The sequence below is a fragment of the Erinaceus europaeus genome, chromosome 4, assembly GCF_950295315.1.
Source record: "Erinaceus europaeus chromosome 4, mEriEur2.1, whole genome shotgun sequence".
Taxonomy (NCBI): Eukaryota; Metazoa; Chordata; class Mammalia; order Eulipotyphla; family Erinaceidae; genus Erinaceus; species Erinaceus europaeus.
Window position 1 is genome coordinate 27,281,654 of NC_080165.1, and position 26,262 is coordinate 27,307,915.

At 48.5% G+C, this 26,262-nt stretch overlaps 1 protein-coding gene and 1 pseudogene across 2 annotated transcripts in view; both read left to right on the forward strand.

The window, feature by feature from the left end:
• Positions 1–17,325: 17,325 nt before the first annotated feature.
• The window catches only part of PARVB (parvin beta), a 117,750-nt gene continuing 108,813 nt past the window's right edge, over positions 17,326–26,262 (forward strand). For both annotated transcript variants that reach the window (XR_009549428.1, XM_060189127.1), the window contains exon 1: positions 17,326–17,484. Coding sequence is in view for 1 of the 2 variants with exons in the window: in XM_060189127.1 (XP_060045110.1) it covers positions 17,373–17,484 (112 nt within the window). In the remaining variant the exon portion in view is untranslated. The remainder of the gene's footprint in view (positions 17,485–26,262) is intronic.
• Positions 25,030–25,187, forward strand: LOC132538378 (small nucleolar RNA U3; annotated as a pseudogene).

Sequence of the window (26,262 nt, forward strand, 5' to 3'; positions counted from 1 at the left end):
CCTCGGAGAGCCCTGCTGTCAAGTTGAAATTCTTCTTGCAAGCACAGCTCTCTCACATAGTCTCAGTTCATATTTCCAAAGCGTGGTAGCAGAATTAAGGAGTAATTCAAGCATTTAAAAAATGTCTTTATTTTTCCAAGGAGAATGATTATTCTCATTAACAGTCTCTTGCCATTGTGGCCAAGACTTTGTGGGGGGTTTTTGTTCCTTCTTTTTTTTTTTTTTTTACCAGAGCACTGCTCAGCTCTGGTTTTTGGTGGTGCAGGAAATTGAACCTGGGACTTTGGAGCTTCAGGCATGAGAGTCTCCTTGCATAACCATTATGCTACCTACTCCTGCCCCAAGACTTTGTTAAAAAATAAGTTACCATGGGGAGTCGGGCAGTGATGCAGTGGGTTAAGCACACGTGGCACAAAGTGCAAGGATCCTGGTTCGAGCCCCCGGCTCCCCACCTGCCGGGGAGTCGCTTCACAGGCAGTGAAGCAGGTCTTCAGGTGTCTATCTTTCTCTTCCCCTCTCTGTCTTCCCCTCCTCTCCACTTCTCTCTGTCCTATCCAACAACAATGACATCAATAACCACAGTAAGTTTCAACGACAAGAGCAACAAAAGGGAAAATAATAAATTTTTTTTAAAAGTTACTATGAAACATTACTTAAGTTGGATTTTTTGTTTGTTTGTTAGTTTGTTTTTGAGGCAGAGAGAGAAAAAGAGATCACAACACCAAATTTTTCTTCAGTATTGTAGAGGCTGGGCTTGAACCTGGGTTGCATACATGGCAAAGCAGTACAATATCAAGTGAGCTATTTTGCCAGCCCTGATATATATATATATATATATATATATATATATATATATATATATATATATGTATGTATATAAAACTATTTAAAATTATCCTTAGCTTTCAGGTCACACTAGACAAACAGCAGCCCAGATATGATCTGTGGGTGTGGTTTGCTGAGCCCTCAAATTTGTGACTCTGAAGCCCAAGAACCACAAATGTAAATGGGGAACTTAGCAGTGTTTTTTTTAAATATATATATTTTCCCCCTTTTTTGCCCTTGTTTTTTTTTATTGTTGTTGTAGTTATTGATGCCTTTGTTGTTAGATAGGACAGAGAGAAATAGAGAGAGAAGGGGAAGACAGAGAGGGGAAGAGAAAGACAGACACCTGCAGACTGGCTTCACCTCCTGTGAAGCGACCCCCCTGCAAGTGGGGAGCCCGGGGCTTGAACTGGGATTCTTAAGATGGTCCTTGTGCTTTGAGCCACCTGCTCTTAACCCAGTGTGCTACCGCCCAACTCCCCTTAGCAGTGTTTTTAATTCTGCAGGCTACTCTCCACTCAGGCCAGCTGGCCAGTCATATGCGTGCACGTACACACGTGTGTGTGTGTGTGTGTGTGTGTGTGTTATCTTCTGTTCCCTAGAATGTGAAGCTGCCCTGGATTTGTTTATTGAGTAAATGAAGAAAGAAAGGGAGCCAGGGAGGGAGGGGAAGAAGAGGAAGTGGAAGCCAATGCTCTATTGCTACTCAGTGTGATAACTGATTCCAGAAGCTTCTCTGTGGATCAGAGATACTTGAAGAAGGAAGTGATCAGATGGGGCTGGGCTAGAGTCAGGTCTGAGAATGGCCTGGAGTGGGGTTCTCATGATAAGAAAATGCCCACCAGACATCAAATCATGTTTCAAAAGCCTAGGGGGCAGGGGGGGATGGAGAGGGAGGTGTGTGCAACCAGTAAAGCATACAGGTTACCATGCCCAACGGCCTGAGTTCAAGTTCCTCGCACCCACCTGTAGCGAGGAAGTTTCACAAGTGTTGAAGCAGTGTTGGAGGTCTCTCTCTTTCTTCCTCCCTTTCTCTCTCTCTCTCCTTCCATCTCTCACCCTATTTCTGTCTCTGTCATAATAGAAAAGGAAGAAAGAAAGAAAAAAGAAAAGAAAAGAAAGGAAGGAAGGAAGGAAGGAAGGAAGGAAGGAAGGAAGGAAGGGAGAAACCATGGCCCCCTAGGAGCGGTGGATTCTTGTGCAGGCACTGAGCCCCAGAGATAACCCTGGCAAAAAAAAAAACCAGCCTGGGGCGGCACTGAGCCCCAGAGATAATCCTGGCAAAAAACAGCCTGGGGCATCACCAGATGGCTCCGCTGAGACAGTCAGGACCTGGTGTAGGAGCCTGGGATGCAGAGATGGAGAGGGGAGAGAGGAGCCCACAGGCAGCCTCACTTCTCAGTCTTGGGAGCCTTTGTAGATGGGGCCAGGGAGGAGCAGGATGAGACTTAGGAGATTCTCCTGGAAGTGGTGGAACTCTATACACAGGAAGGAAGCCTGGGCTCTGCAAAAACAAACAAACCAGTCTGAGACAGTTCTGAAAACAAAGACATTGGGGGCCAGTGTGGTGTGGTGTGGTAGTGACCAGTTTTGCTCCCCTCAGGAGCTACAGATTTGGAGTCAGCACAAAGGGGCTCTGAGTGCCCTGGGCAGGTGAGCAGGCTGTGCTGGGTATTAGTTAGGGGCTGTGAGACAGCATAGTGGGGACTAAGCAGCATGGTGGCATCGGCACCAGAAACTACACAGCCTAATGAGTGCATGTTCATTCTCACAGCTTGGGGCCCAGAGGCCTGCAATCAGGGTTTCTGCAGGGCTGCACTCCCTCTTAAGATGTGGGGTGTTGCACGTGGAGCAAAGTGCAAGGACAGGCCTAAGGATCCTGGTTCGAGCCCCCGGCTCCCCGCCTGCCGGGGAGTCGCTTCACAGGTGGTGAAGCAGGTCTGCAGGTGTCTATCTTTCTCTCCCATTGTCTGTCTTCCCCTCCTCTCTCCATTTCTCTGTCCTATCCAACAGCAACGACATCAATAACAACAACAATAACTACAACAATAAAACATCAAGGACAACAAAAGGAAATAAATAAAAGTAAATAAAAAATAAAAAGATGTGGGGTGTTAGGGACTGGGGAGACAGCATCATGGTTCTCCAACTGACAGGTGCATCTGAGGCTCTGAGGTCTCAGGTTCAGTATCCAGAAGCACCACAAGCCAGAGCTGAGTAGTGCTCTGGTAATAAATAAACAAACAAACAAATAAATGCATGTATGTGTGTGTACATATACATATAAATTTAAATAAATAGTGGTCTGGGAGGTGGCGCGGTGACTAAGGCAATAGACTTTCTTTTTTTTTTTTTTTTCCTCCAGGGTTATTGGTGGGCTCAGTGCCTGCACCATGAATCCACCGCTCCTGGAGGCCATTTTTTCCCCCTTTTGTTGCCCTTGTTGTTGTAGCCTCGTTGTGGTTATTATTATTACTATTGTTGATGTTGTTCATTGTTGGATAGGACAGAGAGAAATGGAGAGAGGAGGGGAAGACAGAGAGGGGGAGAGAAAGATAGACACCTGCAGACCTGTTTCACTGTCTGTGAAGCGACTCCCCTGCAGGTGGGGAGCGGGGGGCTCGAACTGGGATCCTTATGCCGGTCCTTGCGCTTTGCACCATGTGCGCTTAACCCACTGCACCACCGCCCAACCCCAGCACTAGACTTTCAAGCAGAAGGTCCTGAGTTCAGTCTCCGGCAGCACATGTACCAGGGTGATGTTTGGTTCTTTCTCTCCTCCTATCTTTCTCATTAATAAATACATACAATCTTTTTTAAAAAAAGAAAATAAATAAATAAATAAATTTAAATAAGTAAGTAAAAATAAATATAATCTGGATGTCTCTATGGATGCCTCCCTCCATGCTACATGGGACCCAATCCCCCCTGGTGACTCTTCTGCGGCACATCTGCAGAGATCCCCTTCCAGATGAGGTTACGCTCCCAGATGTGGGGTTGGGGCTTCAACACTCTTTTCAGAGGCCTCAGGAAGGATAAAGCAGTGACAGCTGGCTTGGGAGTGTGTATGTGTGTGCTGTGTGTGTGTGCTGTGTGTGTGTGCTGTGAGTGTGTGTGTGTGCGTGCAAGCGTGCTGTGTGGGGGGGGGTCTGTGCAGCTAAAAATGGTTGAGTGGCCTCATCAAGTGCAGCATCAGAAGTGGGGGTGGGGAGAGAGGAGGAGGGAGGCAGAGAACAACACCCTTTCAAGAAAGATTATCGGGAGACACAAGGAAAGGCAGAAGGGGAGGAACCAGAGTGGGGAGACCCTCCCCCCATCCTTGGGAACCTCCATCTGGTGACAATGATCCTTTACTATAAAGAGAAGCTGGATTTTCCAGGGAGACCCAGGGTGGGGGTGATGAGCCAGCCCCCCACAATGGTCCTTCTGTGCCTTGTCTGCACAGATGACTCTCAGTCCTCCCCTCCCCAGGAGTCTGCACCTCCCTGTCCCATTGCCCCCTAGATGCTACTGGGTCTGCCTCCCAGGGAGAGTGGCCAGAATGAGATTTTATTTCCTGGGGCCAGGTGGGTAGTGCACCGGTTAGGTGGACATATTACCACGCACAAGGACCTGGGTTCAAGCACCTGCTCCTCACCTGCAGGGGGCGACGCTTCAGGACCAATGAAACAGATCTGCAGGCATCTCTCTTTATCTCTTCCTATCTCCCCCTTCACTCTCAATTTCTCTCTGTTCTGTCAAGCAAAACCACAAATGGGGGAAAAATGGAAAAGAAAATGGCTGCCTGGTAGTAACCCTGGAGGCCATAAAAATGTTTTCATTTAATTATTGTTTTTAGAAGATGTATTTATTAATGCAAGAGAAAACCAGAGTATCCTTCTGGCACATTTAATTCTAGGGATTAAACTCAGGAGCTTATGCTTGTGAGTTCATGCTGTAGCCGCTGCACTGGCCACCCCGGGCCGCCAGCATGTCATTTTTTCATTATTGGATCAAGCAGCTAGATGGTCTAAGGACTAGTCGTGAGGGCCAGAAAGCTTGGAGCTCAGTCATGGTCACTGGGGTCCACTCTGTGTCATTGCCTCTGTGCTTTGGGTTGGAGCATTCCTGCATCTCTATAAAAGCAGATGACTTAAAGTGGAGTCCTTTCTTTCTTTTTTTTTTTTAGTTGAGTCCTTTCAATGCCATTGTGAGCTTCTAGATCTTGGGGAAGACAGTGGCAACCTTGGCAGGCAGCCACTGACCCCAGAAATCCATGGTAATACTCTTATTTCTTTTATTATTATTATTATTATTATTTTAATATTTATTTATTCTCTTTTGTTGCCCTTGTTGTTTTATTGTTTCTGTAGTTATTATTGTTGTTGTTGATGTCGTTGTTGGATAGGACAGAGAGAAATGGAGAGAGGAGGGGAAGAAAGAGACGGGGAGAGAAAGACAGACACCTGCAGACCTGCTTCACCGCCTGTGAGGTGACTCCCCTGTAGGTAGGGAGCCGGGGGAGGGGGGGCTCGAACCGGGATCCTTACGCTGGTCTTTGCGCTTTGTACCACATGCGCTTAACCCACTGTGCTACCACCCGACTCCTGATACTTTCCTTTCTTGTCAAGATGTATTTATAAGTGAGGGGGAGGAGGGGCCAGGCAGTGGCACTCCCGGTTGAGCACACACATTACCATGAACAAGGATCCAGGTCTGGGTCCCCAGTGCCCACCTGCATGGGGGAAGTTTCACAAATGGTAAAACAGTGTTGTAGGTGTCTCTCTCTCTCTCTCTCTTCCTTTCTGTCTTCCCCTTCCCTCTCAGTGTCTCTTTCTCTCTATCCAATATATATATATATATATATATATATAATATTTTAAAAAGGAGTATACCTTTAAAAAAGGACAGTGGAGGCCTGGCAGTGGTACACCTGGTTGAGTACACACATTGCAATGTGTGGGGACCCAGATTCAAGCTCCTGGTCCCTGCCTGCAGAGGGGAAGATTCATGAGTGATGAAGCAGTGCTGCAGGTGTCTCTCTCTCTCTTAAAAAAAAATTCGTGGGGGTGGGGAGATTGCGCAGCAAGTCAAACACACGTGGCACAAAGCGCAAGGACTGGCGTAAGGATCCCAGTTCGAGCCCCTGGCTCCCCACCTGCAGGGGAATTGCTTCACAACTGGTGAAGCAGGTCTGCAGGTGTCTATCTTTCTTTCCCCTTCTCTATCTTCCCCACCTCTCTCCATTTCTCTCTGTCCTATCCAACAACAATGTCACCAATAATAACAATAATAACTACAAAAACAATAAAAACAACAAGGGCAACAAAAGGGAAAATTAATTAATTAATTAATTTACAAAAATTTTGTGTGTGGTCCAGGAGGTGGTGCAGTGGATAACGCATTGAATTCTCAACCATGAGGTCTCAAGTTTGATCCCTGGCAGCACGTGTACCAGAGTGACGTCTGGTTTTTTCTCTCCTCCTATCTTTCTCATGAATAAACAAATTCTTTCAAAAAATTTTTGTATTATCTTTCTTTCTTTCTTTCTTGAATAGAGACAGTCAGAAATCAAGAGAGAAGGGGTGATAGAGAGGGAGAAAGACAGACACCTGCAACATTGCTTAACCACTTGCAAAGCTTTCCTCCCTGCAGGTGGAGACTGTTGGTTTGAACCTGGCTCCTTGTGTATTGTAGCATGTATGCTCAAGCAGGTCCACCACCACATGGCCACTCTCTCTTCCACTCTATCTCCCCTTCCCCTCTCATTTTCTCTCTGTTCTGTCAAATAAATGTATGAATACGGGACCAGGCAGTGGCACACCTGGTTAAGCACATACTTTACAGTCTATAAGAACTCAGGTTCAAGCCCCTGGTCCCTACCTGCAGGGGGTAATCTTCACTAGTGGTGAAGCAGGGCTGCATGTGTCTCTCTGTATCTTTCCCTCCCTATCTACCCCTCCCTTCTCAATTTCTTTCTATCTCTATTCAATAATAAATAAATGTATGCATATTAAATGAAAATTTGAGAGAGAAAGAGAACCTCCTAGCATGTTGAGGCAAAACTTACAGTCCCAGCTTCCCAGCTGGCTGTGTGGGAGCTCCTGTATGGCTCTAGGGTAGGCAGGAAGGGTGTCATGCTGGAGCATTATGGGAGGGCTGGGTCCTGGTGTGTGTGTGTGTGTGGGGGGGTGCTTTAACTGAGTGGAGTCAAACCTCTGGTGTTTGTCCATCTCTAACATGCACACCTGGAATCTGTAGTCTGGAGTCTTGGGAAGGAAGGCTGCCCTCTGCAAGTCCAGCCCACTCCAGGCAAGGCTGGACTTCACTATTTTAGAAAACTTATCACTACAGCCTGGAATGTAGTACAGTGGATATAAAGCATTGGACATACAAGATTGCTCACCCAGCTTTGATGCTGTGGTATCTCTATGTTTCTCTCTCTCTCTCTGCCTGAAAAAGTCAGCCTGGAGCTATGAAGCCCCAGTGGCAACAACAACAACAAAAACTCCCTGATGTTTGTTTGTCAAGCTTTTGCTCTCACAGACAGCGGTGTGTGCAGGCCACTCTTTCTTCATCAGGAGTGCACAAGGAGACCTGGATAATTGTATCAATCAATAAAAACTCTTCTGTGTGGGTGCAAGTGTCACCAACCCGAGAGACTGCAGTCATGGTAGGCAATACTTACCACCTCCCTACTGTCATCCATCATTCGCCTCTCACTCATTCATTCATTCTCTCGTGGGATACTGATCACGCTGTCAGTGGGAGCGAGGCCCCGTATGGGGACAGAAACGCCTACTCGGCTTGCCTGTTGCCTGTCAGTCAGGGAGCAGAGCCAACAGGAGTAAGGGCTTTGCTGCTGCCACCTGTGCACTCCAGAGACAGGAGGGTGAGTGCCACCTGGCTTCACCTAAGGCAGGTGGGGGTGGCCAGGGCTGAGCCTTTCCCTGCCAGCAGCCACAGCAAGGCTCCACTGTGTGCTTGGCTGTCAGTGGGCCCTAGGCCTCCTACCAGACTCAGCAGGCAGCACCCACGCAGGAAGAGGATGTGCGGGTTTGCCCTTTAGTGACTGTTCCTTAGCTGGTCAGTCATCTGGCTCTGCCTATTGGATCCCCAACACTTCTCTCCAGGGAACCTTTCTGCCCTCTGGAGACCAGCATGCTCTGCTCCTCCTCCTCCTCTGATTATGGGCTCTGCGTTCCCATTTTTCTTTCTTCTTGTCCTTCCTGTCTAATGGGAAAGTCTCAAAGTTCCCCTCCATCTCTTGCTTTTATCTTTTGTGGCCCCAAGACCTCACATATGTATGGTTTCAGGGTTCCTGGAATGACTTTTTCATTTGTTTTAAAATTGCCAAGCACTAGAATTCTCTCAGGTGTTGTTACACTCCTATATGGTGCCGGGGGCAGGCCCCTGGTAGTGGGCCTGGCAAGACAGACCTGCTGAGCTGTCTGCTGAACTCCCCCCCCCCACCTTTTTTTTGCCTCCAGGGTTATCCCAGGGTCTTAGTGACCACACTATGAATCCACTGCTCCTGGTGGCCATTTTTTCCCTTTATTTATTTTTTTGATTGGATAGGAAAGAGAGAAATTGAGAGAAGAAGGAGAGAGAGAGAGAGAGAGAGAGAGACCTGCAGACCTGCTTCCCTGCTTGTGAAATATCCCTCCTGCAGGTGGGGAGCCTGGGGCTCGAACTCAAATCCTTGCTTGGGTCCTCATTTAATGGATGCACACATACTACCATGCACAAGGACCCAGGTTTGAGCCCTCACTCCCCTAATGCAGGGGAGAGGAAGGTGCAGCGTCACGAGCAATGAAGAAGGGCTGCAGGTGTCTCTCTCCCTTTCTATTTTGCCTCCCCTCTCAATTTCTCTCTGTCCTGTCAAATAAAAGAAAAAAGAAAAAAAAATAAGGAAAACAATGGCCACTAGGAGCAGTGGATTCATAGTGCCAGCACTGATCCCTGACAATAACCTTGGTGGCAATAAAAAGAAGAAGGAGGAGGAGAAGGGGAAGGAGGAGGAGGAGAAGAAGGAGAAGAAGAAGAGAGAGAAGAAAAGAGTGTTGAGTTGCAGCGTATGGGGTTGACTTTAGTAATATAGCAGATTCTGATACAGACAGCCGCATGGCCCAGTTACAGGGCCAGGCCCGAGCTAGTCCCTCCATGGGGCTTCTGAAGGAAGCACAAGCTATGTCTTAATAGTCCTTTGCAACAAATGTCTAAACGGCACTGATGATTGAATAGTCTTTTCACGCCTCGCGATTTTCTGATTTCCTCGTGAATGTGAAATTTTGACAGGCTTAAGATAATTTACCAGATGGAGCTGAGCCTCCCATTTTAATGCTCCCTTGATTCAAGAACTCAGTTTGCTTATAGCTGCTCAGCCTTTTAGTCTCCATTAGTAAAACATGGCAGAGGGTGTGGCAGGTGGAGCATCAGGGAGGGGGTCTGAGTGTGTGACTTTTGAACCCGAACGCACCATGTGCTCTGTCTCTTCTCAGCAAGGTCGTGTTTTTAACAGGCGAGCATGTTCTGCCTGTCTGTGAGTTCACTTTTTCAACCAAAATGTACTCTAATTAGTTCTGAAATCAACTATCTTTGCTCTACATAAGCATCCGTGTGTGTGTGTGTGTGTGTGTGTGTGTGTGTGTGTGTGTGTGTGTGTGTGTGTGTGTGTGTGTGCTGTACTGACAAAAAGAAAAGCAGGGTTTAGGGAAGCGGGCGGTAGCGCAACGGGTTAAGCGCACGTGGTGCAAAGCGCAAGGACCCCCGTACGAGCCCCCGGCTCCCCACCTGCAGGGAGTCGCTTCACAGGCGGTGAAGCAGGTCTGCAGGTGTCTTTTCTCTCCCCCTCTCTGTCTTCCCCTCCTCTCTCCATTTCTCTCTGTCCTAGCTGACAATGATGACATCAACAACAATAACCACAACAACAATGAAAAAAAAAAAGGGCAACAAAAAAGGGAAAATAAAAATATTTTAAAAAATTAAAAAATTAGAAAAGCAGGGTTTAAATTCAATTTTCCTCTGACAACACATTTAAAGCTTATGAGCATCTATTGGGTTATTGGAAAAGTCATGATGTATTTTTTCTATGCAAAAATGCTTTTCCAATGACTCAATATGCTGTCTCCCCAGCTCAGTCCTGGTATTTTCTTTTCTTTCTTTTTTCTTTTTGCCTCCAGAGTTATCCTGGGGCTCAGTGACTGCACTGTGAATCCACTGTTCCTGGAGGCCATTCTTCTTTCTTTCTTTTTTTTTTATTGGATGGGACAGAGAGAAATCGAGAGGGTAGGAGGAGACAGAGAAGGAGAGAGAGAGACAGACACCTACAGACTTGCTTCACAGCTTGTGAAAACACACACACACACACACATACACACACCACAGGAGGGGAGCCAGGGGCTCAAGCCAGGATCCTTGAGCTTCATATTATGTGCACTAAACCTGGTGTACCACCACCTGGCCCCAAGGAACTCTATAAGCATTAGGCTTGGGGGAAAGTATTTCTAGAAGGGGAAAATCTCTTTCATGGGGCGTAACCAGTTGTACCCCATGAAAGGTTTAAGAATCAATGACTCCACTCTTTCCTCAGCTGCAAAATATTTGAGGGAAGCAAAATGCACATGGCACTGAATTTGCCTGCTATGCAAAAAGGAAGTGCAGAGGCATTGCTAATGAGTGGGAGCCCAACTTCCCTTGTTTGAGAATTTTCTGAGGTTTCCAAGGTCCCTTGCGCAAAAGGCTGTTGGTGACCACGGTCAGTGATTCATGTCCTGCTCCACTGTGGTGCTCCAATTCCAGGCAAGTTTGATCTTTTTTTTCAAGCTCCTCACATATGCCGTGAAAATCACAGGTGACCCTCTTGCCAGATCACTAAATTAGCAAACTGATTAACCAACGCTCCTCAGAAGAGGTTATGATTACAGAACTCTCAGAAACAGCTGCCCCCCAAGTGCAGTAAGATTGTATCTCAAGTCTAGCCTGGGGGGAAATAAGGCATTTTCTCCATCACTGGATCAATTAAATGTTTCTACCTCTTCTCCGCACACGTTCCACTTCTTCTCAGATTGCTAGGATGTTTGAAAATGAGCAACACAAGGAAACATTTTACAGCCTCAGTACTCCCTCAAACTAGTTTCCTGGCCTCGCCCACAAGAACTAAAGGTGCCCTGCACTGCCATTAGCCAGAGCTGAGCAGTGGTATGGTAAAATGTTTTTAAAAATTAAATAAAAATTTTAAAAATATTTTTTAATATTTATTTATTTTCCTTTTTTTGCCCTTGGTTTTTTATTGTTGTAGTTATTATTGTTGTTATTGATGTCGTCATTGTTGGATAGGACAGAGAGAAATGGAGAGAGGAGGGGAAGACAGAGAGGGGGAGAGAAAGACACCTGCAGACCTGCTTCACTATTTGTGAAGCGACTCCCCTGCAGGCTTGGGGGGGGGCTGGAACTGGGATCCTTACGCAGGTCCTTGAGCTTTGTGCCACCTGTGCTTAACCCGCTACACTACCACCCAAATCCCTTAAATAAATTTCTTCAATTATTTATTTATTAGTGAGAAAGATAGGAGGAAAGAGAGAAAGAACCAGATATCACTTGGGTACATGTGCTGCCGGGGATTGAACTCAGGATCTCATGCTTGAGAATGCGCCACCTCCTGGACCACAATTTAAAAAAATATTTATTTATTTTCCTTTTTGTTGCCCTTGTTGCTTTATTGTTGTAGTTATTATTGTTGTTGTTATTGATGTTGGATTTCTTCCTGCTAACATTTCTCTCATCTGGGAATATGGACCAAAAATTTCTTTGGGATGCAAAAGGGAGGCATTCTGGCTTCTATCATTGCTTTTCCCCTGGACTCGAACATTGGCAGACCACTCCATATCCAGGCAGAGCATCTTCTAGAGACGTTCTTCCACGGCATTATGGCATTTTAAAAAGGAGGGCTCAGATGCTGGGAGATGGCTCCCCTGGGACAGTGCACACTTCACCATGGGTAAGGACCTGGCTTTGACCCTGGCCACCATGTGGGAGTACCATGTCCATGAAGAAGCTTCATGAATGTCAGGTAGGAAGGAGCAAGCTGTCCCTGCAATGTTCAAATGAACACTGGCCAAATACAACTCATAAATTCCCTGTATTCCAGGAAACCAGACCAGCTAATAAAATATCCAGAGCAGCCTGATGTGCTGGTGCTTGGCTGTAGAGTACAGCACCCTGGGCTTCTGGGGCACTTCCATTTTCTACTCACTTCCCTTCACTGTCCTGGGGTCTGTGGCTGTATTAAGGGCAGGGGTGTGTGTGTGTGGGGGGGGAGGGTGACAGGGTTCCCTGGTGGGCCCTCAAAGGGGCAGACCTGCGAGTCCTGCATGGTAACACTTCCGCAGCACCAAGAGATGCTGTGACCCTGCCTACCCCAGCCTGCTGGGGTCTCGAAGCTGAGTCCACGGCCTTTCCAAATTTTTTCCAGCTGAGTGACACCCCAAATCAGGCCAGAAAAGCATTAAGAGGTCTCGAGGCATCTTTGTCACTGCACCATGCCTGGTACTGGCGTCTCAGCTCTGAAAGCTGTCCATCTGTCTGTCCATCCTGCCCTCTGGCCCTGCATTTGCCTCATTGCATCCCCTACACTGACCCTGCAGCCGCAGGTCTCTGCTCCAGCCAGCTCAGTGGCCGAGGGCTCCTGGTCAGAGTCGCTGAGCTCACTGAGCCTGTTCCTTTCTCTCTCTCTGGTCCCTCCACTCGTCCACTCTGTCATGTCTCCAGTGTCTGGCTCTAGCACCTGCTCCTCCTCCTTGTCTCTCTGCTTTCACACTTGTCCCAGTCAGAGGACTGTTCTCTAGCCAGCCGTCCTGCCACCTCCTAGGGGTCCTGCCTGTGCATCCCCATCAGGTCACTTGGGGCCATGCAAGCTCTGATCACAAATTCCTGCAGGGCAGGGACTGGCCTCTTGCTCCACACATCCCTGCAGGAATGGAAGGCTGCCTCCCTCTAGGCCATATTAGTCTTGTCTTTTCTTTCCTTTGCTCTTCTTCCTCTCCCCTTCCTTCTTTCCTTCCTTCCTTCCTTCCTTCCTTCCTTCCTTCCTTCCTTCCTTTCTTTTCCCCTTATTGCAGGGACTTCCCTGATTTGGGCTGATTTCTTCATATAGAAAGAGAAAGATAGTGCAAAGCACAAGGACCGGCATAAGGATCCCAGCTTGAGGCCCCCGCTCCCCACCTGCAGGGGAGTTTCACAAGCGGTGAAGCAGGTCTGCAGGTGTCTGTCTTTTTCTCCCCCCATCTTCTCCTCCTCTCTCCATTTCTCTCTTTCCTACCCAAAAATGATGACATCAATAACTACAACAATAATAACTACAACAATAAAACAAAGGCAACAAAAGGGAATAAATAAATAAATATTAAAAAAAAAGAAAGAGAAAGATAGGGCAGGGGAGATACTGTAGTGGTTATGTAAATTCTCATGCCTGAGGCTCTGATATCCCGGCTTCAAACTCCTGTACCACTGTAAGCCATAGCTGAACGGTGCTCTGGGATTGCCCGCCCCTCCCCCCCCCCCGTATTTTTCCCTCTGTATCATTTAAATAAAACAACTAACTTATTTAAAAAAGAGTGAACCTTAACAGAAACTTGGATGGAAGGAAGGAAGGAAAGAAGGAAGGAAGGAAGGAAAAGACAGAGGCAGAGAGAAAGATACCACAGCATCAAAACTTCCTCTGGAGTAATGATGGACTAGGCTTGAATCTAGGTCATGCACATGATGAAGCAAGTACACTGTCCAGGTGAATTTAAAAGGAAAAATCCATTGGCAAAGATTGAAAGGGGAGGAGAGAATGTTGTTAAAATTCGGGAAGGCTCTGGCTGGCCGGGCTAGCTTCACGGTGGTGAACAGAGACGCGGAGACAGTGGCTGGGCAGGGAAGCTGTATTTCTTTATTCAGGAACAACGATTCATAAACTAAGACAAACTAATCACCAAACACTCTCTCTTTTACTCTGGAACTCAGGAACTCTCCAACTCTGGAACTCTGGAACTCTCATACTGGGGAACCCTCTGAAACTCTTCCACTGTGGAACTCTCTCTTACTCTGTAACCCTGAAACTCTCGAACTCAGGAACTCTGTCACTCTCGAACTCTGGCTAACTCTGGCACTCTCGAACTCAGGAACCCTCTCCCTTCCTCTCGAACTCAGACACTCTCCAACTCATGAACTCAGGAACCCTCCCTCAGGGTTCCTTGGGGCGGGGCCAAGCAGGCCCGCGAAATTAATTGGACTGATCCAATTCTCTTGGTTTGGGGAGGGCTAGAACAAACCAATGTAACGCATACGACAAGAGAAAATCACTGTGAGTGGTGGACTCTCACTTCAGCAGGTCAGCGCTCCTAGTGGATGTCTTGGAGGCCTGTAGCCAATCTGGGCACCTTGGCAGATTCTGTCCAAGCACCTTGGTGGACTCTGTGACCAATCAGCCCATGCCCTCTTACTCTTTCTTTATTTCTTTCTCTCTCTCTCTCTCTTTTTCTTTCTTTCTTTTTTTAAGATTCTATTTATTATTCGTGAGAAAGATAGGAGGAGAGAGAGAGGGAGAAAAACCAGACATCACTCTGGTACCTGTGCTGCCAGGCATTGAAATCAGGACCTCATGCTTGAGAGTTCAATGCTTTATCCACTGCACCACCTCCTGAACCACAACCCTTTCTGTCTTGTCTGTAACCAATCAGCTTGTGCTGTGCCAAGTATGGAAAGGATAAAAGGCAGAAAGTGGTTCAGGCCTGGTAGGAATTGACCCAAAACCTAAATAAACTTAACTACCTGCCCTCCACACCATCCCAGTCTCATTCTAGGCTACATTTGAGCTGTAAAACATGAGAGGTGAAACACATTTTTTTCCCTTTAACAAGCTATCTTTCTGGCCCATCAATGTTAGTGTTTGTTGCAGGGAATGCAAAGAGTTATAGTGTCTTATAGAATACTTGGTCCTAGGGGTCAGGAGGTGGCACACCTGGTTGAGTGCACATGTAACTATGTGCAAGGACCCAGGTTCAAGCCCCTGGCCCCCACCTGCATGGGGGAAGCTTCATGAGCAGTCAAACAGTGCTGTAGCTCTCTCTCTCTCTCATACTCTCTCTCTCTCTCTCATACTCTCTCTCTTCCTCTTTACCTTCCCCTTTCCTTTCGATTTCTCTCTGCCTCTATTCAAAATAAATAAATAAGAAATGAAGCCTGGTCAAAACCCTGATCCCAAAGGAACAGGGCTGTGGGTTATGGTCCTAAGGGTGGGTGAGGGGTGAGTGGGAAGAAGATAAGAAGATTGATAAGTCTGGGCTGAATTTGGGAAATAAAAGGCCAGTGGTCAGTCTCACATCCCTGCAGAGCTCCTGCTCTTCTCTGTTATTGTCTTCCTGATAACAAAGGCTAGCTGGGAAGTGACTCTGGGCTTTGTTCTGGGAGGAAGTGCCAGGAGCCCCAGCAAGATCCAGGAGGCAGGAAGCTCTGCAGAGCTGCAGCCCCACCCCCTGCTGTGCCCACCAGCTCCTGACTCCTCACTCCCCTCCCCTCTGCAAAAGTGGGGGAGGGGGTTGAAGGAACACCTTTCTTGTTTGTGCAAAAGTTGTGGTGACAGTGTCTGTCTTGTATGACACCTTACTATGTGTTCCAGTGAGGTGTCCAACTTCACCTTCACATGTGACCTAACCCCCTCCAGGACCCCTTTGCTCCTTGGCCCAGTGGGAAACAGCCTGAACTTCTATCATTCCCTTAGGTCTGGGCATTCTTTGTTTCTCTCTCATGCACTTTCCCCTCCCTCTGGGCCACTTTTCCATTCAGAGAGAGCAAGAGCCATCATCACACTAGAGCTTCCTCTGGTGCTTTAGCATCTCCCAAGTGGTGTCAGGGTTCCAAGCTGGGTGGTGAGTGCTGTGGCATGAAATGATAAGTAAGTCTTTTGCCAGGCTGAAGGAATATAAACAGTTCAGAGCTAGGCCAGTGGAAACATTTACAAGTGCAAAAACTAGTAGCCACCTTTCAGTCATTCCAAATAACAAATGAAAAGACTTCCGTTCCTGGCAGTTGACTAGGACAGAAATCTGCCTGTGCCAGGGTGGCTACTGACAAATTCCTTCATCCCAGGAAACCCAATTTCATTCTTTTTTTTCAGTATTTATTTATTTATTCCCTTTTGTTGCTCTTGTTGTAGTTGTTGTTGTTATTGACGTCATTGTTGTTGGCTAGGACAGAGAGAAATGGAGAGAGGAGGGGAAGACAGAGAGGGGGAGAGAGAGACACCTGCAGACCTGCTTCACCGCCTGTGAAGCGACTCCCCTGTAGATGGGGAGCCAGGGGCTTGAACCGGGATCCTTTTGCTGGTCCTTGTGCTTTGTGCCACCAGCGCGTAACCTGCTGCGCTACTGCCCGACTCCCAGTGACTATTTCTTAATTTGTTTATTCCAATAAACTTAAAAAAATTTTTTTCCTTTAAAAATTTTATTTATTTATTTAAATAAAATTTTATTAAAAATTTAAATATAATTAATTTTATTTAAAATATTTATTTATTTATTATTGGATAGAGACAGAGAGAAATTGAAGGGGGAGAGGGAGATACAGAGGGAAGGAGACAGAGAGACACCTGCAGCCCTGCTTCACCAATGGTGATACTTTTTCCTTGCAGGTGGGGACCAGGGGCTTGAACCCAGGTCCCTGTGCACGGTAATGTGTGCACTTAACCAAGTGCACCACCACCTGATCCCCCAATAAACTTTCTCTAACCTTAGCTATATGGCTGCCTTATGCTCTCCTGGATTGTCTGTGCATTGCTGGCCAGAAGGGCCAAATGTCTCCAGTGAGCTGGCAAGGCATGCACCCTACGTGGTGAGCTTCCCATCAGTTCCTCAGCAGAGGGCCATCAACTGGGTCCTTCTCAGGGCTTCACTGCACCTCCTGGCCACAGCACGCGGAGGGCACCTGCAGCCCTGAATCAGCCCAGGAGCTCACATCTTCACGCCCTCCAGTCTCCCCTGCCCCCTGCTTCGAGCCCCTACACTCCAATCTGGTTCTGCTCCGCTACCAGCCTGTGCAGGACCCCTCATGTCAGCGCTTCCTGCGAGAGGAGGAGATGCGGATAAGGGGCTCACTGGGGTGCTAATTCCTCAGCACAGTCCACTCTCCCAGAAGATCCTGGGTTGGGGGTACAGCATAATTGGTTTGCAAAAGACTTTTGATGCCTGAGGCTCTGAGCTCCAGGGTTCAACCACCTACACCACTTTAAGCTGAAGCGCGCGCACACACACACACACACACACACACACACACACACACACACACACACACACACACACGGTGGAAGCTCAACCAATGACCCGAGACATCTGTGCCATGGTTATTGATGTCTCTCTCTGCAAAGTGTGGGGGCTCAAACGTGAAGGCCTAAGGTGGCGAGTGCGCTCCTGGAGGCCTTCCCGGAGGCGGCGGCCCTGCCCGAGCCGGGCCGGGGCGGGGGCGGCCAGGGTGGGGGCGGTGCCCTGCGGCCACTCCCCGGCGGCGACCCGGCGGCCGCACTCGCTCCCATGTCCTCCGCTCCGCGCTCGCCCGGGCCGCGGCCGCCCAGGATGAAGAAGGACGAGTCGTTCCTGGGCAAGCTGGGCGGCACGCTGGCCAGAAAGAAGAAGGCCCGGGAAGGTGAGTGACCCGCGGCCACCTCCAAGGGGGTCCTGGGCTCCCCGGCCCAGCGCCATTCCGGCAGCAGCCGCCCCAGCAGTCACGGGGCCCGGGGAGCAGGGGTGCGGGTGGGGGGCAGGACAGCCAGGGCCGCCCAGGAAAAGGAGCCTGAGAAAGGTCCTGCCGCCTTCTGCATCTGGGGCGGTTCCCGAGTGGCTGGGGACAGGCTGCCCGCGGCTAGTTTGGCTTTGAATCTCCCGCGGTGGGGGCGGGGTGGGGCGCTGCGTTTCTGAGGGTGCTCTTTGTTTGGGCCCCAGAGTCCTCCCTGGGTCAGATTCTGGGCTAGTGGGGTTAGGGGTGGGTGGAGGGGCGTGGGAGTGCTGGGGCTAGGTCATTGACAAAGAAAGTTCTCAAGTTGAGGTGTGGAGAGTGATTTTTTAAAAAAAGTATTTTATTTATTTAAAATATTTTACTTTAATGAGATAGACACAGAGAGAAAGATAGAGTGGAGAGACCAACCAGAGCTCAGCTCTGGTTTATGATGGTGCTGGGACTGAGCCTGGATGCTTAGAGCCTCAGGCATGAGTCCTTTGCATAACTATTTTTCTGTCTTCCCAACTTATTATTTTACCAGAGCACTGCTCAGCTCTGGTTTATGGTAGTGAGGGACTGAACTGGAGACTTTGTTGCCTCAAGCATGAGTCTCTTTGTGCTATCTACCCCCGTCCTATTTGTTTTATTATTTATTTATTTAATATTTATTTATTTAATATTTATTTATTTTCCCTTTTGTTGCCCTTGTTGTATTTATTTATTTTTAATGAAAGACACACACACATACATTCAGAGCACTGTCAGCTCTGGTTTATGGTGGTGCTGGGGGATGAATTTGGGCGCTCAGAGCCTCAGGCATAAAAGCCTTTTGCAGAACCATTGTACTGTCTCCTCAGCCCAAGTAATTTCCTTAAAATATAGAAGCCTGATTAGGCCCCTGGAAAGTCAGCTTGTACCCCCAGGAGAGAGGCATGTGCTCCCTGGGTGTGAAGGAGGACCCCTACCCCCAAAGGCCCAGCCTGTAGGTATGCCCCACTTCTCTCCAGGGGGTTGTGTGGCTGGGGTCACGCACTAGGCCTGGCCCATCTGGGTCACCAGGTCCCCCCACCCCCCGCCCGGTTGCCCCTTGAGAGCAGTCTGAATTCCCAGGGAGAATGGCAGCAAAAGTCCCAAGCTCAATCCCCCATACCTCCATAAACCAGTTGAGGAGTTCTCTGGTAAGAAAAAAAAAAAATCAATGGTGGGAAGACACATAATGGTTATGCAAAGAGACTCTCATGCCTGAGGTATCAAAGGCCCCAGGTTCAATCCCCAGCACCACCATAAATCAGTGCTCTGATTTAAAAAAGGAAGAAAGAAGGAAGGAAAGAAAGAGAGAGAGAGATTCAGCCAGGAGATCAAGGACTTTTCTCTAAGTGCCCCTTTCCACTTTTTCAGATGTCCCAGTCAGTCACTATTCCATTTTTGCCACCATGTGGTGCCACTGGCCTCTCTACCATCACACGTGAGCCTTCATCATCCAGGACCACTTCCTACATTGCTCCTCTCCACCCCACCCCTGCCAGGAGATGTGCTTGACATGTGTCAGCCACACACTTCCTAAAATCAAGTCTCCCTGAGGGGACAGGACCCTCACTCCAGCAAGTCACTGGCCTGTCTGTCTGGGTGGGGCTAAATGACCCGAGTCTGCAACCTCCCCAGCTCTAGCAATCCTGTCCCTGTCCCAGCAGCCCCCATACCACCCCCCACTGCCCCTCCATCCACAGCCTGGGCTCGCTGTTGTTTTTCTTACAAACAAGGAAATGAAACCCACTGAACAGCTGCCAGTGGAGCCTCCAAGTGGCCTGGGGGTGTGTGCTTGGGGGGGTGTCAAGGGCAGTCTGGGCCAGGAGCTCCCAGCTGGTGGGTGGCAGGCTCCCCCAGGTTCCCACTTCAGATTCCTCCCCCTGTACCCCAGAAGACCAAAGGGAAGCTGCCAAGACTGGTCTTGCACCTGCACCCAATCAGTGTTTTGGGTCTTTATTTGCATGGGGAAGCCCTAAGGTCACCAGGCACTCTGACAGAGAACCGAGGAAGGGCCAGGCCTTCAGTTAACACACAGAACAGCAAGGCCAAGAGCAGCTCATTTGTCCAGCTGTTTCTGTTGTTCTAAGGGGGGTGTGTTTGTTATTTTACCAGAGTACTGCTCAAATCTTGCTTATAGGAGTTCTGAGAATTGAACCTGGAACTTCAGAGCCTCAGACATGAAAGTCTTTTGCATAACCATTATGCTGTCTCCTCCACCCACTCCTGCTGTTTTCATGTCAAGTCTAACATCATAGGACGACTGGGATTCTTGGTGAAATACACTTAGACAGTCCTCACCTTCAAAGGCACCCACTACCACGTAAAAGCAAGAACAAGAAGCACTTACTTTGGAGCCTGACAGTAGCCCATTATTTGAGGGAACATTCCAAAAGTATGTCACCTGGGGTGGAGGGAAAGCTCAACCCAGAGAGTTCTCTCTCTCTCTCTCTCGTCCATTTTATTTAATGTGTATTTATTTCATGAGCAAGAAACAGAGAGACAGACAGACACCAGAGCACTGCTCAGCTCTGGCATATAGCGGTGCCTGAGAGTGAACCTAGCGCCTCTGGGACCCACAGCACACAAGTTTAACATGCTACCACTGTGCTGTCTCCCTGACTGGTCCTAACTTTTTTTTTTTCATAGGCTGCCGCAGCAGGCACCCCTGAGCACACTGGGAAGGGAACAGTCATTTGGTCATAATGTTGGAAGGCACTAAGAGGAACAGTAATTTTGAGTGAGAGTTCCACACACCAGAGAGGCAAGGGAATAAGCAAAGAGAAGGTGATTGTCACTTATGCCTTGGAGGAGATTAAAGCAAACTAGTTTGAATTCTTAAAATGTAAAGACAAGGCTGGGGAGACAGAATGGTTATGCAAAATGTCTTTTATGCCTGAAGCACCGAAAGACCCAGGTTTAATGTCCAGCACCTCCATAAGTCAGAGCTGAGCAGTGCTCTGGTTAGTAGTAATAATAATATAGATAAAAATGTAAAGAGAAACAGAAGAGTCTTTTTTTGCAGAATCATGAAGCTATCTCCCTAGCACACTAGGTCTCTGGTTAAATAAAGGCTGTGGGTCTCTCAGGAGCAACTTACATGAACCCTGGTTTGATCTTAATCAAAATCTGAAGGACTCCATCCACCACACATGGTCCCCTTGGGATTATGGAGGAGGAGGGGCCCCGCCTGTAGACTAGGGGGCTGGGGAGGGGGGTGCCCCAGAGACATTCCAGTTGTGTGTCCCTTCCTGGTAGCCGGTCTTGACTATTGGGGCAGTTAGAGTCCATCTACCCACGTGCCCTGAAGCCCGAGTTCCGCTCCCGGACCTCCCCTGGGTCCACACTCCAGTGACCAGTATGGAAACTGCTCTGGAGCTCACCGGCTCTGAGCACCTGCCCTTGGTTTCAGAGGAAAACACGGAGGAAGCTCCTGTTTCCTGGTGAATGTATTTACAGTGCACTCTTAGACTCCCATTTCCTGCTGACTTCTGATATGGGGCAGCTTTTCTCCCCCCCCCCCACTTTTTTTTCTTTTTCTCACTAGAGCACTGCTCAACTCTGGTTTATGGTGGGGGTGGGGGTGGGGTGGCAAGGGGGGAATTGAACCTGGGGCTTTGGAGCCTCAGGCATGAGAGTCTCTGCATAACCATTATGCTATCTAACCCCCTTTTTTTTTTTTTTTTTTTTTTTTTTAATCTGTAACCAGAGAGAAACAGAAAGAGACCAGAGCATTGCTCAGCTCTGCTTGACGGTGCTGCTGGGGATTGACCTTGGAACTTCAGAGCCTCATGCCTGAAGGACTTTTGCAGAATTAGCATGCTGTCTCCCCAGCGTGTTTCACAAATCCTTGATTAGGCCAACCTTCTCCCCACACTTTCTCCCCATCTAGGGCTTGTCTGCCTGGTTGCTTTGGCCCTTGTGGTCTTCCTGGCATTTGACGCAGAGAGTGATTGTCGGCAGGGCTGTAGCCTTGTGGTGGAGAGCACAGCTCTGCGTCCAGACTGTCATGCCCCAAAATGATGAACGTGCAGGATGTTATGGAGACCTGGATCTACAGAAATCAATAGGTGGCTGTGACCTTGGACTGAAGGTTGTAGGCGCTCAGTTCCTCTGGTGAGCTCTGAATAGCTTTCCGGGGAGAAATCTCTTTTAAATGCTGAAGCTCCCTGGCTCACCCTGTGACCTCTCACCTCAGTGCTCAGCATTGCTCTATAATAAGGAGCTTGGATCCAGGCACCTGGCAATTGAGCCCTTCAAGGTAGAATTTTCCCCTCCTAGCACTTACCTGCAGGGCAGGAATCCCCTCCTTACCTCTGAGGTAGCAGTCTTACCCTGTAGTTTGTAGTCAAAGCCAGTGGTTCTGGGGACACTCTGGGTGGTCACTCAGGGGGTGGCGGGGTGCCTGGCCTTATGGATGGGGGCCGGGATGCTGAGCCAGGGAAACCTTTTCTGCTATCCCTTTCCTGTTCAACCCTCAGAGTGGAGTGACCTGCAGCTACTCCTGCCTCTCTCAGGAGTCTCATTTCTCTGACTCCACCTCTGTGAAGCCCACCTTGCCTGTCTGCTGTTGTTGTGCAGGCTGCGGAGAAGAGAGAGAGGGAGGTCCGGAGCGAAGAGGGAACACAAATCTTTATTTGCGCTGGCACCTCAGAGTTGGGGGCTAGAGAGGCAGGTTGGGCCACGTGGAGGTAGCGAAAATGGCCGCCTCACGCAGTAACCTTTCCTGCGTCTGAACACCGAAGTGAAGCGCCGGCAAGACAACGAGGTGCGGAAGAAGGAGGGCTTTTATAGGAGTAGCTTTCACGAGAATGGGAAGGGGGAGGAGTAACCATAGCACTCTAGGATAGGATGATAACTCTCGTGAGAATGGGAAGGGGGGAGGAGTGACCAAAGCACTCCAAATATCGTGGGGGGGGGGGATTGACAATGCCCTGAGGGCACAACATGGCGATGCAGGAACTAGCAGTAGCCTGAGGGGACAACATGGCAGATGTGACTGCATCTGCACAATATCCCAGCAGTATCTGCCTCTTGACACTCCTCCCCAACTAGTTCATGCTCCAGACTCTGAATGCTCTAAAGTACCAAACTTAAGGTGGGCTGTCTTGTTCTTACCCAAGCCTCCCCAGGTGCAGTGGATCTGCAAGTAAACATTTCTGCTTAAGGAGTCTTGCACAGATTAGATAAAACCTGCATTCTCCAGGGGGCTGGTGCTCCTGGATACAGGGTGGGGTGTCCTGCTTCATTAGGATACGTCCCACAGAGGCCAGAGATGGGACAGGAACAACTCCTCAGAGGTTGGACTCAGGGTCTCACACCTCCTGAGGCCCACCTGCTTTGTGTTGTTTAGAATGAGAGGGAAGGGATGGGGCGGGGGGAGAGAAGCACTTCTTACCAGCTCTAGGGTTCTCCTTGCTGATCTCCTGTGGTGCCAGGGATGGAGCCCCGCACATAGCACAGGTGCCCCAATGCTGGGCCACCTCTCCAGCCCCTGGCTGTGACTTTGAAATCACTTCCACATAGTGTTTTGCATCAGATGTCAATGGCCCCTCCGATTTACCTTAAAAAAATGAAAAGAAAAACTATTGTGTATGTCAAGATCCTCCCCGTTCCACAGGGAATACTCCTTGATGACTGGAATCGCAGGTGGCACCAACCCACACGATACAGTTTCTTTTCCCTCTCTACTTACCCATGGTAAAGTTTGTCTTTTTTTTTTTTTTTTTTTTACCAGAGCATTGTTCAGCTCTGGTTTATGGTGGTGCAGGGGATTGAACCTGGGACTTTGGAGCCTCAGGCATGAGAGTCTCTTTGCATAACCAGTATGCTATCTACCCTTGCAAAGTTTGACTTCTAAATTAGGCACCCTAAGTGCAAGGATCCAGGTTTGAGCCCCAGGTAGTGGTTTCTGTGTGTTAGCACCGTGACCCAGTGATAACCTTGGAGGCCAAAAAAAAAAAAAGTCTGTGGAAATACTCTTTGCATTCATTGGACCATAAGGTTCTGCATGCACCCTGCTGAAGAAGTCTGAAATGACTCCAGACTCCTTCCTCCTAACACCCCTTCTTTAATCTGGGGCGCTCTGCCAAGGGAAACCGCTCTCGCATGGCTCTTAATAAGCTCAGGGCCTGCAGGGTGCTCCTTATGGAGGCTGGGTGGAAATCACTGGAAATCTGTTTTGTTTCCTATCTCTGGCCAAGAGGAAATGACCTTGGGGTATGGGGTAGCTGGTGTGGCTTTGTTGCACTTCCTTTAATTATTGTTCTGACTACAATCTTAGAAGCCAGCATTTCTCATTGTTTTTTCCATTGTGGAGCTTGGGGTGGGGAGAACAATTAAGGGAGAAACCCAGAGTCAGGTCAGCTTGTACCCAGATGCTTTTTTTTTTTCCTTGACAACAGCCTATTAAGATCTCCAGAAAACTTTGCTTCAGTAGTGAGTGGGCTCAGTTGGGCCCTGGCTTTGGAGCCACTTACCTTCCTGAGCTGAGGTATCTCTGGCGGAGTACCTTGCCCTGTGGTTCCAGCACCTGGGTGCACCTGCCTGGTCCCAGGAGAGCCAGGTCACCTGGCAACCCTGCGCTCATTAGCCAGCTCTGCTTTGGATTCTGTCTCACCTGGGTGGAATTAATATTTATGGCACATCTGGGAGTTGCTTCCCTGTCCAGTCGCCAGAATAATTAAGGGATGTTTGTAAGATGTAAGTCCTGACTGAGAGCCTGCTGAGAGCTGGTTTAAAGTGCTACTTTGATCGACTCCCCCCTGCTGTGGTAGCCTCAGGCCCCTGTGCCTTCACCCTGCCATCTTCTTGTTTCAGAATGTATGCTTCCAGCACATAAAAGATGTACTGCAAGGATACATCAGAGGTACCCCAGTAAGATCGCATGTTTTCTTTCTGCATGGATACACTTTACTTTTTTAGGTTTCCTATAGAAAGAAATGGTTTACTGCCTAATGAGTGTTTCTGTTACTTATTATATTACGTTGAGAGACAAACAACATGCTAGCAGTGCACTATAAACTGTTATTGCTGCTAGGTGCTCATCTGTGTGTCTGTAGAGGTTGTTGTTGGGGCAAGAGCCTATAGCCAGGAATGCAGTCAACAAATTCTAGGACTTGGGGTGTTGGTTGTTTCACTGACATACATTGCTGTTTGGTGAGAAAGATTCAAAGGAGAGACTTTGTGGCTCTGAGAAGAAATGAAGTGAGTTAGGGGCTGGATGGGGGCACACCCAGATGAGCACACTCATCATCATCCTCCAGGATCTGAGTTTGAGCCCCCACTCCCCACCTACAGGGGAAATACTTCATGAGTGGTGAAGCTGGTCTGCAGGTGCCCATTTTTCCTCTCTCCCTATCTTTCCCTCCCCTCTCAGCTTCTTTCTGTTCTATATAATAAAATAGGGGGGAAAAAAAAGGTTGAACACAGCTTTAGAATAACGGCTTAAAGACTATACTTTCAGGGATCATTTCTATAGTTTGTTACTAGAATAACAGCTTAGACACTTGAAGCCATTGAGAAAATCGAAATAAAGCACAGATGTGGAGTGAGTAGCTGGCAGGCCTTGTGCTCCTGGATGTGGGGTTGAGGGCTGTCTGAGGTGGAGCTCTGTACCAGGTTTGGACTCTGGATCCTTGAATTGCCGTGTCATCTCTCTAGGCATCTCTCACGTTCCTTGGGGACTCCAGTGGATCCTGGTAGTTCTTGCCCTTAAGTGATATGAGGATGGTCTTTCTTTCTTTCTTTCTTTCTTCCCTCCTTCCTTCCTTCCTTCCTTTTTTTTTTTTAATTTATTTATGAGTTTCAGTTGGAGCGAGAAGCAGAGCATCACTCTGGTACATTCAATACTGGGGAGCAAACTTGGGACTTTGTATTCCGTAGTCTAATGCTTTATCCACTGTACCACCTCCCAGGCCATGTGAGGATGAAATCTGAGGCAGGATATGAGACCATCAGCAGCTTCCAGGGACCACTCAGGTGTTGGTTATTGATGCAGAAAGGGAAGGGGCCTCTGGACTTTATAGTGGCTGTGGGGGAGTAGGAAGGCAAGGTGGCTTTCAGCTGAATTCTTGGCCCTAGATTGCTCTCAGCCACTAAGCAGGGAGGTTGCTCCTTTAGGGCTTGAGTCCACTGCATCTGATCAGAATGTGGGGTTTTGCCGTGCGAAGTGCACAGGGCAGACATATCTCAGTGCATGATTTGAATAGCAGCACAGTGTGTGTGTGTGTGTGTGTGTGTGTGTGTGTGTGTGTGTGTGTGTGTGTGTGTGTGTGTGTACCAGAACCATCTGAGGCAGCTCAGAAGACTGCAGCCCTGTTAGTGACTGAGAGAGGCAGCATGTCCCAAGCTGGAGTGCCTGGCAGTCTTTGCTGGGGAGGGAAGGTCTTCATGGGTGTGGTGTCCATCACTCAAGCTGGCCCAGTTCTCAAGCTGTGTTTGTACTTTGTTGCCAACGCATGTTATCAGGTCTACTTGTGAATTTGAATTTAGGTGGGGCCTCTCACTGAGGCTTTTATCTGTTCATGTCTTATGCTTGTCTGCGTATCAGCATTTTTTTCCCCCCTGTTAGAGACAGAGCAGAGCAGAGGGAAATATACCACCACAGCACTGAAACTTCCTCTGGGCTTGAACCGGGGTTACTCACATGGCAAAGCAGGTGCACTGTCTGCTGAGCTGTTT